Genomic DNA, 13,689 nt, shown 5'->3' on the forward strand with positions numbered 1-13,689 from the left:
GTTAGGCAGATTTGCATTAAAATCCTTCATCATTACCTTACTAGCTAAAAGATCTTAAGCAAGATTCAACATTTCAAGTATCCCTATCCCCATTTTTCAAATAAAGAATTTAATTGTCCCAATTTTTTTGTTGTTGTTGTTAAAAGAAGATAACTTAATATGATTATCTAGCACTCATAATAATCAGTGGATATTCAATACAAGTTGCCTATGAAAGCCCCTTAAGTTCAAGTCAAAAGTTCTTGAAAGACTAGCCAAGGCAATTCATTTTATTTTATTGAAAGAAATTATTGGGTAAAAGGATTGGTTAATTTCTTTCTAAACTAGAAGCTGTAAGGATAATAATGATTTTAAAAATAACAAGAGTATACATATATTTTCCAAATATTGAATATTTATAAATGGTAGAACTACCTCATTTAGGTAAAAAAAAAAAAAAAATTACCAAGATATGGAAGCGACCTAGGTGTCCATCAATAGATAAATGGATAAAGAAGCTGTGGCATATACACACACACACATATATACACACACACACACACACACATATATATTTATGTAATGGAATACTACTCAATCATATAAAAATAAAACTGCCATTTGCAGCAATATGGATGGACTTGGAGGATATTATGCTTAGTTAAATAAATCAGAGAAAGGCAAATGCTGTACATTATCACTAATATAAAATACTGCCAGTATTTTATAATAACTATAGAGTATAATCTATAAAATCACTCTTGTGCACCTGAAAATAATATAACATTATAAGTCAACTAAACCTCAATTTTAAAAAAGTGTTATGTACATGAATAAGTGTCAGTGACTAGCTTTGGAGATGTGTATCCTATGTCATAGACAGCTAGATAGATATTATTTAGTTAATGGTATTTCAGAAACTTTTACTTTAAAAGATTTATCTTTCAATATCCCACCTAGACACTTGTGTTTTTGTTTATTAAGTATTTACTGTTGTATCTTTTAGAAAGAGAACTGAAATTATATATACCTATATACAAAATGACTTTCATTATAATATTTTAAAAATTGAATGATGCTAGGTTTCCAGTTGTCCCAGTCCCAGTAAACAGCCAGAGATCATGCTGAGCTGGATAAGCTTCCTCACATACTACTTCGAATAACTTACAAAGTTGATTCTCCTGCTCCAAAAAAATGCATGTCTGGCTGACAGCCACTTGAACCCTGCTGTCCTGAGCATTTCTTAAAGACCTCCAGGTGTGAGCAGTGCTTACTGTTATCTGAAAAATGTATCAAAACAGAAGCAGACATATGTTCCCCATGGGGTACTTACCTAAGGCTTCTGATAAAATTGAGACTTCTATGGAAGTGTGTGTGGATTGGGAGGGGGTGGGCTTGGAATATTCTGTGTCTCAAAGCCATTCTGACAGCATACATGATACTAGAATTAATTGGGCCTTGAATATTGGGGTCCCAGGAACAATGCCATTTACAAAACAAAAATAAAAGGAGAGTGATTTGGGGGAAAGACCTATGAAAAAGTATATTGGGCTCTGTTGAAGACAGCGTAAATAATGTAATTACTAACTTCCAGGAGGGCATCAGAACAGCTTTGGGTGACTGATAGCCTTTGTTATCTTCTAAAATGAAGAGAGAGGGAGGAAGCATTTAGGGAAATGAACAAAGAAGAGATGTAAGGGGAGAAGAAAGGTGGATGAATGGCAAGAGAACCCTGTCAGTGAGAATCTGATGGTTTAACAGCACCATTTCTTTTTTCATTCTCACCAAGAAAGGAGAGATTATAAGGGAGAGAAGTTCTGCTTCTTTATCCTTGACCAGTCTCACAGTTAGAGAGATTATTTTGATTATCATTATTAGTCTGTTTTGTGAGTTGGATGGCTGTTGAAATAAGGATGAGGGCAAGTTAAAACCTTGAGTTAAAAACAGGATTCCTGATTCGAGGTTATTTCTTCTCTTTTACTAATCTTGTAAAGCATAGGCAGCAAAATGCCTTCTCTGACTCACATTAGTGTTGTGTTGCAGAGAAAATTAAATTATGGATGTGAGATTCAAGACTGTAAAGTGTTCTTAACACTGGTTTTTTCCAGACACCCAAATGTAGACAGCCCATCATTAGGTGGTGGTAAGACCCTCTCTTAGGAAAGAGTTAACAGAAACCTTTGTAGAGAAGTGGGCCTTCAAGTACCACAAAAAGATTTTAAATGGGGATTGAAGTTGCCCAATTACAGCCTTTCAGATGAATCAAAGACAAGGTCTGGTGATCTTCTTCTTAGGGCATGGTCTGAGGCTCTTTGGAGGGGAAGAGAAGAGAACAAAGAGAAACTGTTTCTCTATATGGATTATTAAATGAGAAACAACACTAGTACATCACAGGCACCAGAGTAAACAAACTACGCTCATCCCTTGTCTTGATTCAGTAGGTTTTGGTTTTTCTTTTTTCTCAAACAAATCTAGAAAATACACAAAGGGCTTTAACATCAAGGGAGCTGAAAGATGTCTTTTGCCTCTTTGTTGCGTTTGGCCTTTGTCGGTGGACAAAGAAGCAGTTTTTCTTTTGTTGTTGTTGTTAGACTTTATCTCTGTAAAATTACTACTGAAAATACAAACATCTAAAAAAAAATATCTAAAGAAACCCACTTTTGTTTTTGTGAATGTATAGATTTTGAGTGTCTGTTTCAATTGCTTAAAAATATAGTCTCTCAGGTTCCCTTTAAAAAAAAAAAATAGGCAGCTTGTTTGCCATATCTTGTGTGCTGTAACTATCTGATGGATTAGAAGGTGCCCGCAACTAACACAGAGATTGTCTAAACACTAAGTTTCAGCCAAATCTTACATAAAACCTGCCTCCCCAAGGGGTAATGATTCCAGTAGGAATGACCTTACCCTCTTCTGAACTTCCCCATGATCTTGTCTGTCTCTCAAGAAAAACCATCTTTTATTTGAACCAGAACACATATAACTCTGACTTAATACCCATTTCTGAGATTCATGAGAAAATTAAGGATGGGATAAATAATAAGCATGAGTTCAGTATACATTCTTCTTAGTCACTTAATATATATTCTCTTGCTTCTCTTAAATGAGGTACATATATTCTAACTTAATTGTGATAACTTCTGAGAATTCAATCATCCCTTTTACCCACAGTGAAATCTCAGGATCACAAAGTTACACTCACACAAGATCACGTAACTAGTAGGTTGAGATTTGGATCTAATTCTATCTTCAACTCTAGTAATGGTAACAGTCGTTTGACTTTTCTAGGTTGAGAATGGAGGCCATATCCTGTAGTCACACAACTTACTATCCATATATCGGTTCACCCAGGATCTTTGCTTAAGAATAGAAGTGATACAGGGGACTGAGATTTCCAGATATTAAACACACACACACACACACACACTAAATACTACTAAGGGAATTCTGAAAGGTATACACACATCTCTGTGTTAAGTGCAGTGTGTATAAATGTGAAAAGATTGCTCCATCCAATTTACCAGAACTAAAATATAAATCTCCTCTCTTCCAACAGCTTATTAAATCACTTGGAAAAAGATTGTTGTCATTTGCATATTTGTTTTTGAGTGTTTCCTGTCGTGTGTCCTATTCAGGAAACTCCACAGCATAGCACAATAAGCAAAGGATTTGAAGTATACTAAGTTGCAGCACATCAGTCATGTATTCTATGTGTATTTTTGCATAAATTAGTGTATTAGTCTTACAGTATTCAACTCATCTTCAAGTGAGAATGATTGCTTCACATGGTTGTGTTGAGAATTAAATGTGATTATGTATGTAAAGTTATGTACATTCAATAAATGCAAGTTTTTTCACACTTTATAAATTATAAAGACAATGGTTATTAATTTTTAAGTACAGTATAAAACTCAAGTCTTTTTATTGTCAAGTAATATGTCTCCTCTTCTAGTCTAAAATACCATGTCTTATATGCCCCCAGTGCCTGTTACAGTAAATATTGCAGAGGCATAATTCAATTACTACTGAATACATTTATTACCACTAGAGTTAATTCAGTATGATCTTCAAAGGGAAAAGTTTTGAGATAATGCCTCTATTGTTGCCAAAATAATTGTCTCTATTCCACAGTCATTTTTCTCCCACTTACTTAGACAAATCCACGCTGGGATTCCTTAGCCACTTGCTTAGAGTATCTGTATCTTAGCTTCTCAGGGGATTTACCTGAGGTCAGGTTCCCAGAAGCAGACACAGAAAGGAGAATCATGTATTAAGAACATACTTCAAAGAGAAACAGGGAAAATTGGACAATAGGAAATGGGGAGAATTTGGCAAGAGGAACAAGCCAAACAAGGGTAAAGTTTTAAGGACAGTCTCAGCTTCACTTCAGTAAGTACATGAGCTCTGTCTGAACTCTAGGGGGGGAACTGATCTTTCATAGTCCTGAGTTAGTCCCTCCTTGTCTTTGAGTTGCCCCTATTTGGAGGTTTGTGTGAATTGTAAACAACCATGCAATTCTAATTTCTGTCCTTTCAGGTAAAAGCAGCTCCAGTAACCAAAGGCTGTCCTATAAGAAGGTAACAGATACAAGACGGAAGAGACACAGATTGCACAGGGCCACGCAGAATGGGTAAGAAGGGTTGGGGGTGGATTTGGGATAACGGTTTGGGCAGAGCACTGACAAAGTTCACTACCAGCCCCAAACAGACTCAAGTCTGTTTTAGTGCCTGTCTTAGGTTTATCTATGGAAATTTCATCACCAAAAAGTTCTAAACAGAGTCTAAAAACAACTATTTCATTTTTCTTCTAAAACTCATCCTTTCAGGCAAGAGAAGACCAAACTATAAAAACAAGGGAAACTGGTATAGAAATGCAGGGAGCTTTCGGAAGTAGCAGACCAGAGCCATCCATTTGTTCAGTTATATAAATTAATACTAGTCTTAACCTGCTCAGTCCCAGACTTGTTCACATAGCAACAATACTATTAATAATAACAAAATCCACACAGGTCTTGTTGGTTTGCAAAGTATGTTTGTTTCCCCTTTTATTTTCTTAACTGAGCCTCTCTCACAGCCCTTGGAATCTAAGTTAGGTACCAGTGCTTACATTTTGCAAAGAAACTCAAGGTCAGAGAGGTGATGTGATTTATTCAAGGTTACTCCCTAGTAAAGTGGCAGAATTGGGTCTAATATTTATTATTTTGTCTTCAAATCTTGTCTTCTTTCCTTGTATATATAAGTAAGTATGAACTTCAGTTCTAAACACTAGGTATCCATAAAAATAACTCTATATATTACCCTGTATTTTTTTTTTCCAGCTCTCAAGCCAGTCCTTATAGACTAGAAGGATAAGTTCAACAAAAAGAAATAACCTATCTTATACACTCTTCTGAGCTTCCCAGGTAGTTCTAGTGGTAAAGAACCCACCTGCCAATGCAGGAGACACAACAGATGCAAACTTGATCCCTGGGTCGGAAAGATCCCCTGGAGGATGGCATGGCAACCCACTCTAGCATTCTTGCCTGGAGAATCCCATGAACAGAGGAGCCTGGCGGGCTACATTCCATAGGGTCACAGAGTTGGACACAACTGAAGCGACTTACATGCACACATATATTCTTCCATGTCCCCAGTATTTCCTCTCTCCAGACATTTGTCAGCTTCAATATACTGATGAGCAATTACTTGCATCCCAGTTGGTCAGTAAGCTCTATGATGGCAAAACCTTGATTGGATATGTTTTCTTGACATTTGAAACCCCACTGCCTAGCTCCATACCAAGCACAGGACAGGTGTTCCTTAGGAAGTTGCTGCTGAATACAGCAGTAGGTGAGGCCCAAAGCAGAAAGGCAATAAAGTTAGCTTTCATTCATGTTTGTTCATTTATGCATTCATCTATTTTTCCAAGATTCAAGCTTGTTCCAGTGTCTGTCTCATATTTATCAATGGAAATTTCACCCCCCAAAATCCTCAAGGGATGAATCCTCTACTCCAAATGTCACTCTCCAAAGTTACTTCCCTTTGTTTTATGAGGACCTCATGTCCCTTTCCCTAACAGTTCTCTCCATGACTCAAAGAGAGGAAGCAAGTACTTTGTTGAATGTTACAGTTTCCCTAATAAAGCTTTTTTTTTTTTTTTGCTACCCCAAGTCTTCTTAGTTGAGGCCCTCAGGGTCTTCCATCAGCATGTGTGATTTTTTTTTAAGTTATGGTATGAAGGATCTTTAGTTACATCATAGGAACTCTTATTTGCATGGAAACTCTTACCTGCAACATGGGGGATCTGGTTATCTGACCAAGGATTGAACCCAGGCACCCTCCATTGGGAGTGCGAAGTCTTAGCCACTGGACCATCAGGGAAGTCCCTTAATAGAGCTATTGTTTATCCATCTCTTTTTATATTGACAGAGGGTAAGGTCAGGAGTTAGAAAAACAGCAACTAGAAATGGGATTGTCTCTGATTGAAATGGATGATAATAGATGACTACTATTTGCTGCAACTGTCTAGCAGAATGGCTGACACAATGCTAATTCCAAGAAAAGTCTTCTTGTTGAGAAGAATACTTTTTTTTTTTTCAGAGGGAATAGTATCATTTTATCTTGGTTTCACATTTCAAAAATTACATTGTCTGCATTTTGAATTAAGTGAAAGAGTTGAGAAAGGTCACTTTTTCTCCCTTATATCTCAAAAATAAACTGACTTTTAATAAGTTTCAGATGTAAAACAAGAGGTCCACCATAAACATTTATTTCAACAAAGTTATTTAAGATATCCCCTTTCTTAAAGTGCTCCAGGAATCAGATGAGTGACTATGGGCTAACCCCATCTTTATCAAGTAATAACAAAGGTTATAGCTGGGAAAGCCTTTGCTTGTTGAATGGAAGAGGGATCATAGAACTGAGTAACTTACAATACTTTGATCTTGAATCAGGTTAGGTCTTGATCTGCTTCTAGTCAGTTGATCTCTTGAAATATGTGGGCTGTGCAGTAAGATTTTGGTTTCTCTATGATTTTTTTCTTGCTTCTGTGTTTCACATATTCTTAATTTGTTTTACAGATCAATCTTTTCTTCTTTGGAATAAACCAATGTAGATAAGGGATCCCAAAAGGGAATTAATCAGTTTTGGTGCATATTTTGAAGACATCTTCAAAGAACATATTGCTCTGAAGTTAGGGTTAAACTGACACTTTCCATTAGGATAATGCAGAGGACAACGTTCTCTTAGGTGAAAGTAAGCTTTCTAAGCTTTCCTCTCCAAGACATCTTTCCTCAGGCACTGAGACTGCAGTCTTCCAATACATGGGGACAGGCAGAAAGAAGAGACTTCAAAAGTCAAATATATTTCAATAGCTAGTTTTTAGCAAGTCTGGCAGTGAGATCCTTAAATTCTTCTCTCTTCTTTGTGATGTGTGTAGGAGTGAGTAGCTGCCATAGTGATTCTGGCTATGGTCTGGAGAAGTTCTGACACAAGGCCTCAGTGTTACATATTGCATACATCCCAAAGTCATAGCTGCTTTGTTGAGGAGGGCCTTTCTCTTCCACAATGGCCAGTTTGTTTCCTTTTCTGCCTAAGAAAGCCTCTAGTTTCTCTGCTACCTGCTTTGCATGAAATGAGTGACTAATACCGTAAGAATCATAATGAAAAAAGCTATTTTTATCCTGTAGATAAACCAACAAGCTCCAGTGGGTTCCCCCAGCTGTATGGTTGGAATTATCATTGATGGCCAAATATATAACTCTCTTATTTGGTAGGTTAAAGGGTTCAAGGAACATGGCTATCTCTGCTGGGTTGCCAGTGCCCTTGATGAACTGAGTAACTTCGGGGCTGATGAAGCAGACGTGGTCAGAGCAGTCATGAAATTGACTGTTGGCAAAGTACTGAAAGGCAAACCCAATAACATGGACATTGAGCCAGCTTGGAGGATCCAGTAGTGAGACATTTGATTGCTGCAGTAGACTGTCCGTGTAACTCAAGACTACTAGGTCCATTTTGTACCGACCAGGGCTGCTCAGAAATTCCAGAAGCTGCTTTGGGCCTCACCACCCCTACCAGCCTCCAAACAGTTCTGTACTGGCTAAAAAAGCCCATTTTAATGGAAAAATATATACGCACACACATAATCTTGATAAAATTTGCTGTAAATAAATAGAAAGGGTAGATATTTCATTATCAAGACATCCAAGGATGGTTTCATACTCTTTCCTATCTAAGCTACATTAAAAGATTATATATATATATATATATATATATATATATATATATATATTTGACTGCTCCAGATTTCTGTTGCAGCACATCTCCGTTGCACAATGTTTGTTGCAACATGAGAACTCTTAGTTGCGGCATGTGGGATCTAGTTCCCTGATCAGGGGACCCAGACCCACTGCATCAGGAGTGCTGGGAAGTCTCTAAGCTGTATTTGAGAAGTATAGTCACTATTAGGCAGTAAGAGAGATATGAAGTGGTGTCTCCGCAACCAGAGCCTCATAGAGAAATACATTGGAAACTTTTAGAAGGTGATGATGACTGAGCTGAGTCAAAAAGACAATCAGAATTAGCTGGTGGGTAAAGTAGAAATTTGAGAGGAAAGAGTAAGCATAATGGTAATGAACGCAATGTGTATAGTCCGTTATTAATAATGGTTAGATTAACAGGACACACTATGGCTGGAGTTAAGAGACAGGAACTTTGCCTGGTCTGGTAGTGTTTGCAAACCATGAGAAAGAGCTTGTTTTTTGACTTGGGTGGTGTGGAACACTGTACCAATTAAAAAGATTTTCAGAAGGTTTGTTGGCCATGGAAATGTTAATATACCAAGTCATAAATACACACACATACATACATACACAAAATCTCTGCCAAGTGATTTAAAGATTTTCTAGTCTTATTGAAGTACAAATCATTTCAATATTGATTCACTTCTTAAATAAAAATAAGACATGCTAAAGAGCTTGGGATAATGGAAAATGCAATTGTTTGGCATGTTCACAGGGAAATAAGAAAGGAAAAGTGAAAGTCTTTCAGTCGTGTCTGACTCTTTGAGACCCATGGACTAAGTACATGGAATTCTCCATGCCAGAATACTGGAGTGAGTAGCCTTTCCCTTCTCCAGGAGATCTTCCCAACCCGGGGATCAAACCCAGGTCTCCCACATTGCAGATGGATTCTTTATCAGCTGAGACATAAGGGAAGCCCAGAGATGGGAAAAGTGAGGCACAGTTGAGATCTGGCCAAAATTCTCCTGAGACTGGACGTGATGACAGGTGAACCAGCACAACACATGGGATAATGTGTATCTTAACAAGGAATTTTATCACTTCTTGGAGGAGGAGGCGTTTCAGAGGCAGGAGGGGAGATAATCAACAATTTGCATGGAAGGGTATAGCAGAAGTTCAGATTTGAATTATAGAAAGTATGCCCACTCTGTCCCCTGGGAGAAAGTCTGGAGAATGAGTAGCCTGATAATTGACTTGAAGCAGGAAGTGCTATTGAAAAAGTATCTGAGAGATAATTCCCTGGCAGCCCAGTGGTTAAAACTCCACGCTTTCATTACAGAGTGCCTGGGTTCAGTCCTGGGTCTGGGAATAAAAATCCTACATGCCTACGGCAGGGCCAAGTAAAAAAAAAAAATATGCCAGGCTAAGGGACCAATATAAAGATCTTGCCTTAATCCAGCTATTGTTCCTCCTTCTCTCACCAAAGGAGAGATATTCTAATAGGACGCATGGTGTCATATTCTTAATATTACCAAGAAAATGCTTACTACAGAACTCTGGCAAATGAGGATGAGGAGTATAGTTCAGACTTGAGGCAAAAGGTGGGTTACCATTTCTCTGAATTAAATGCTAGAGTTAAACTCAATTCTTTGTAGACCTTGAGGTGACTGCATAGACCATGCACAGGCTGGAGGAAGACAGGAGGGTGTAGAAATGAGGCAGAAGTTTGATGGCTATGTCTGATCTAAGATATACAGGTGAGAGATAGTACAGCTCCAGGTAAAGCGACACTGGGTAAACAAATCAACAGAAACTTATGAAAATTGTGAATACATATAAAAACAGAGAGAATAGCATAATAAATTCCAGTGTACTTAATATGGGCTTCAGCAGTTATTAAAATAAGGCAAATAAAATTTCATCTATGCATCAAGCCCTAAATAATTACTATAATGAAGATCCAGGGCATTCTATAAATGCATCTGTAAGCTCTTCAGTTTGTATATCTAAGAAATAACACCCCCAGGCCCCAATTTATAAGATTTTAATCTTTTAGAATTCTGATCCAAATAAAATAGCCTGGTCCTTAGGATAAGGGTAAGATGTGCCTGTAACTTTCTCCTTCTCTCACCTACATATGCCCAGGACATCCAGTAACATGTCATCCATGGGGTTTGCTATTTTAGCTTCAGCTGAAAGAACTTTAAATCAGTATACAAGTGTCACCTTCAAATGGTAATACTGCAAAGAAAAGAAACACAGGAACTTAAATGGAAAAAAAAAATTTAGAATAATTTATAGGGATTTGCATAGCAATATTTTACAGGAGTGAAAAATTAGCCCCAGTATATTGTCTTAAAATTCAAAACAAAACAAAGCAAATTTTCAGCTCTCAATCCTGTTAGATTTTCTTCAGCCCAATATCACAAGCAGGATATTGCGTTTCTCACAGCTAGAGAATAAAGTGGATGAGGAGGAGGGGACAATGGGGAAGCCAGCAGGGAAGTGAAATCTGATGGTCAGATATCAGGCTTGTACCTTGATTTTATTGACGACTGAGCAAATTTAGACACAGAACAGCCCCAAATCTCATACCTATAAGTCTGTTTATGAACAACTGAAACAGTTCAGAGAAGTAATAGACATTAATTATTTTGGCAATTCACATAACTGTTATTGTAGGGATAATAGTATCAGTATTTCTCACAGATTTGTAGTACTTTATAACTTTTTTTCATATTTTAAAACAAATCATTCATGACATTAAAGAATGATCAAGTGAATAGCTGCAGCTTGATTACAGAGTTAGAATTTTCAGTATTTTAAATACAGTCTGTTTGTACTTTAGTAATATTCACAGTGTATTTTGGAGGGACTTTAATAACAATGAGGGACAAACCTGTTTTCCTTGATATCAGCCAGAGAAGATTAACTTTTCTAAGTAAAACAATCTTTTCTGAGAACTTTCATGTGCCATCTCACTTAAGCCTCACTCATCCCAATGAGGTAGATTAAAAATCTGCTTGCAGAGGTAAAACCACTGGCCAAGCTGTATAAATATCACGTAGTGAGTCCTGCCTTTTCATCTCAATTGAGTTTTCTCTCTTTCTCTCAGTTTGCACTTACTTCTGTGTATCAGTATTTCCCATATGTCATTTCTTCTAGGGGAATAATCATCCCTCTTTGCCTTAATAAATCCTAGTCATCTTTCAGGTATGGATTGACTTCCATATCACTTCTTTTGAGAATACTTCCTGGCTTCCTTTCTCCCAGGCTATTAGGTACAAACTTGTCATGCTTTTATAGTGTTGGTAATTTTATTTATCATGCTCCTATGAGCTTGTGCTCAGTGGTCTCTGACGCTTTGCCACCCCATGAACTGTAGCCCTCCAGGCTCCTCTGTCCATGGGATTCTCCAGGCAAGAATACTGGAGTGGGTTGCCATTTCCTTCTCTGGAAGATCTTCCTAATCCAGGGATCAAACCTGAGTCTCCTTCATTGGCAGGGGAATTCTTTACCACTGCTGCTGCTGCTGCTAAGTCGCTTCAGTCATGTCCGACTCTGTGCAAGCCCATAGACGGCAGCCCACCAGGCTCCCTTGACCCTGGGATTCTCCAGGCAAGAGCACTGGAGCGGGTTACCATTTCCTTCTCCACTGAGCCACCTGGAAATGTTCGTGCTATGCTGTGCTTAGTTGCTTAATCGTGTCCAACTCTTTGCAACCCCATGGACTGCAGCCCGCCAGGCTCCTCTCTCCAGGGGCCTTCTCCAGGCAAGAATACTGGAGTGGGTTGCCAAGCCTTCCTCCAGGAGATCTTCCCAACCCAGGGATCGAACCCAGGTCTCCTGCACTGTGGATTCTTTACAGACTGAAACACCAGCAAATCAAACCAGGGTCTCCTGAAATGCAAGTGGATTCTTTACCAGTTGAGAGCCTGGGAATGTTCATATTAAGCAATAAAGTCTTACAATTCTCTTCTAATTAACCAAAATGGTTTAATTAACACTACATTTTCTGGGTAAAAATACAGACACTCAGCCAACAGGCTCCTCTAAGATGCCACTTGCTGCTACAATTTGCATTATAATTTCTTTATTCAAATATGTTGTTGTTTCCAACCCTATTTATTTCATTTGTATTTTACATTGCAATTATTTATTGTGTTTCATTGTGTTTATGCAATATTTAATTAGGGTAAGAAAAGGAAGAATTGCCACATTTATGAAAACAAAATGGAATATTTCATAAAGACACAATAAAGACTGTAGCAAAAAAAAAAGTTCTCCTACTTTAGGTGAGCAAGAAACAATATAAGAGTGGGAGAAATTCCAAACAGATACTGCACTTATTTTACAAGAATAAGTTCTCATATCTCTACTAAAATTGAAATCATAAATTTGACAGCATAAATTATATGTGAGAATCATTCAATAAAGGCAAGTTTGAATTCTAATCAATAAGCACATAGTCTGAGAAAAAATATTCTCATTATATTGAAATACTGATGAGTGTAAATTTATATGTTTAAGTTTTTTAAGTTTTGAATACTGATTTTGATTCCCAGTTTAACCTTGTTTATAGTTATGCTGGCCATATCATCAATGAAACACTTAGGATCATTCAATTCATAAAAATTTAGTGAAAGGACATTTGCAGAGATGTGAGCCAGTTCACAATGGATAATGAAACACCTAACTTTTGGCAGCCAAATGACAGTCCCATTTCTAGACCTAAAGAAGAAAAAGATAAAGTCGTGTTACTAGAACCAGGCATGATCTGGAACCTTGAAAAAGAAGTTGCTTAGAAGGAACTATGACAGTAAGTGAAGGAATATATACCTTTCTGGAACCACAACCATAAAGAAAACAGATGAAAAAGAAATATCCTGACTTCTCTTCCTTCTGGCTGTTCTCTCTTGGATGGCGCCTCACACTTGCCCAAATTCAGCTGGTGTCCAGAGGAGCCTGAATGATGGAGTTGAACAGTTTTCAGTCTCCCAGGGTTCATAGCAAGGCAGAACATGTTTAAAATGGATGTGGGTAATAGCATAACCAATCGACTGACCAAGAACCAGATCCCATTGTAATGAGTAAGTAGGTTTCCACCAGCTATATTTACCATTTACATTCTTTTTTAGATTGTAAGCTTAGTAAAAGGAAAAACATGCCCATTTTGTTATGTTCTATAGCCAGCAGTATTAAGTAGCAGCAGTAAATACCTGTCATAGCTTGGACAATCAATCAATGTTAGTTGACTTACTGATGACTTTAAACATATATGTCTCTTTCTTTATTTGGCTGCTCTGGGTCTTAGTTGTGGCATGAGGGATCTTTAGTTGTTGCATGTGAGCTCTTCATCACAGCATGTGGGGTCGAGTTCCCTGACCAGGGATCGAACCCAAGCCCCCTGCTTTGGGAGCATGGAGTCTTAGACACTGGACCACCGGGGAAGTCCCTTACTGATGATTTAGAAGAAAGAGAGGTTCAATTTTAAG

General features: G+C 37.7%; 1 protein-coding gene across 1 annotated transcript; it reads right to left on the bottom strand.

The window, feature by feature from the left end:
- Positions 1-7,379: 7,379 nt before the first annotated feature.
- LOC133229851 (sentrin-specific protease 8-like) lies at positions 7,380-8,007 on the bottom strand. Its single transcript, XM_061386624.1, has one exon. The coding sequence runs from the start codon at positions 7,964-7,966 to the stop codon at positions 7,421-7,423; it is 546 nt and encodes a 181-aa protein (XP_061242608.1). The 5' UTR covers positions 7,967-8,007; the 3' UTR covers positions 7,380-7,420.
- Between the last annotated feature and the right edge of the window lie 5,682 nt (positions 8,008-13,689).

The sequence above is a fragment of the Bos javanicus genome, chromosome 18 (assembly GCF_032452875.1).
Source record: "Bos javanicus breed banteng chromosome 18, ARS-OSU_banteng_1.0, whole genome shotgun sequence".
In the NCBI taxonomy this organism is placed as follows: Eukaryota; Metazoa; Chordata; class Mammalia; order Artiodactyla; family Bovidae; genus Bos; species Bos javanicus.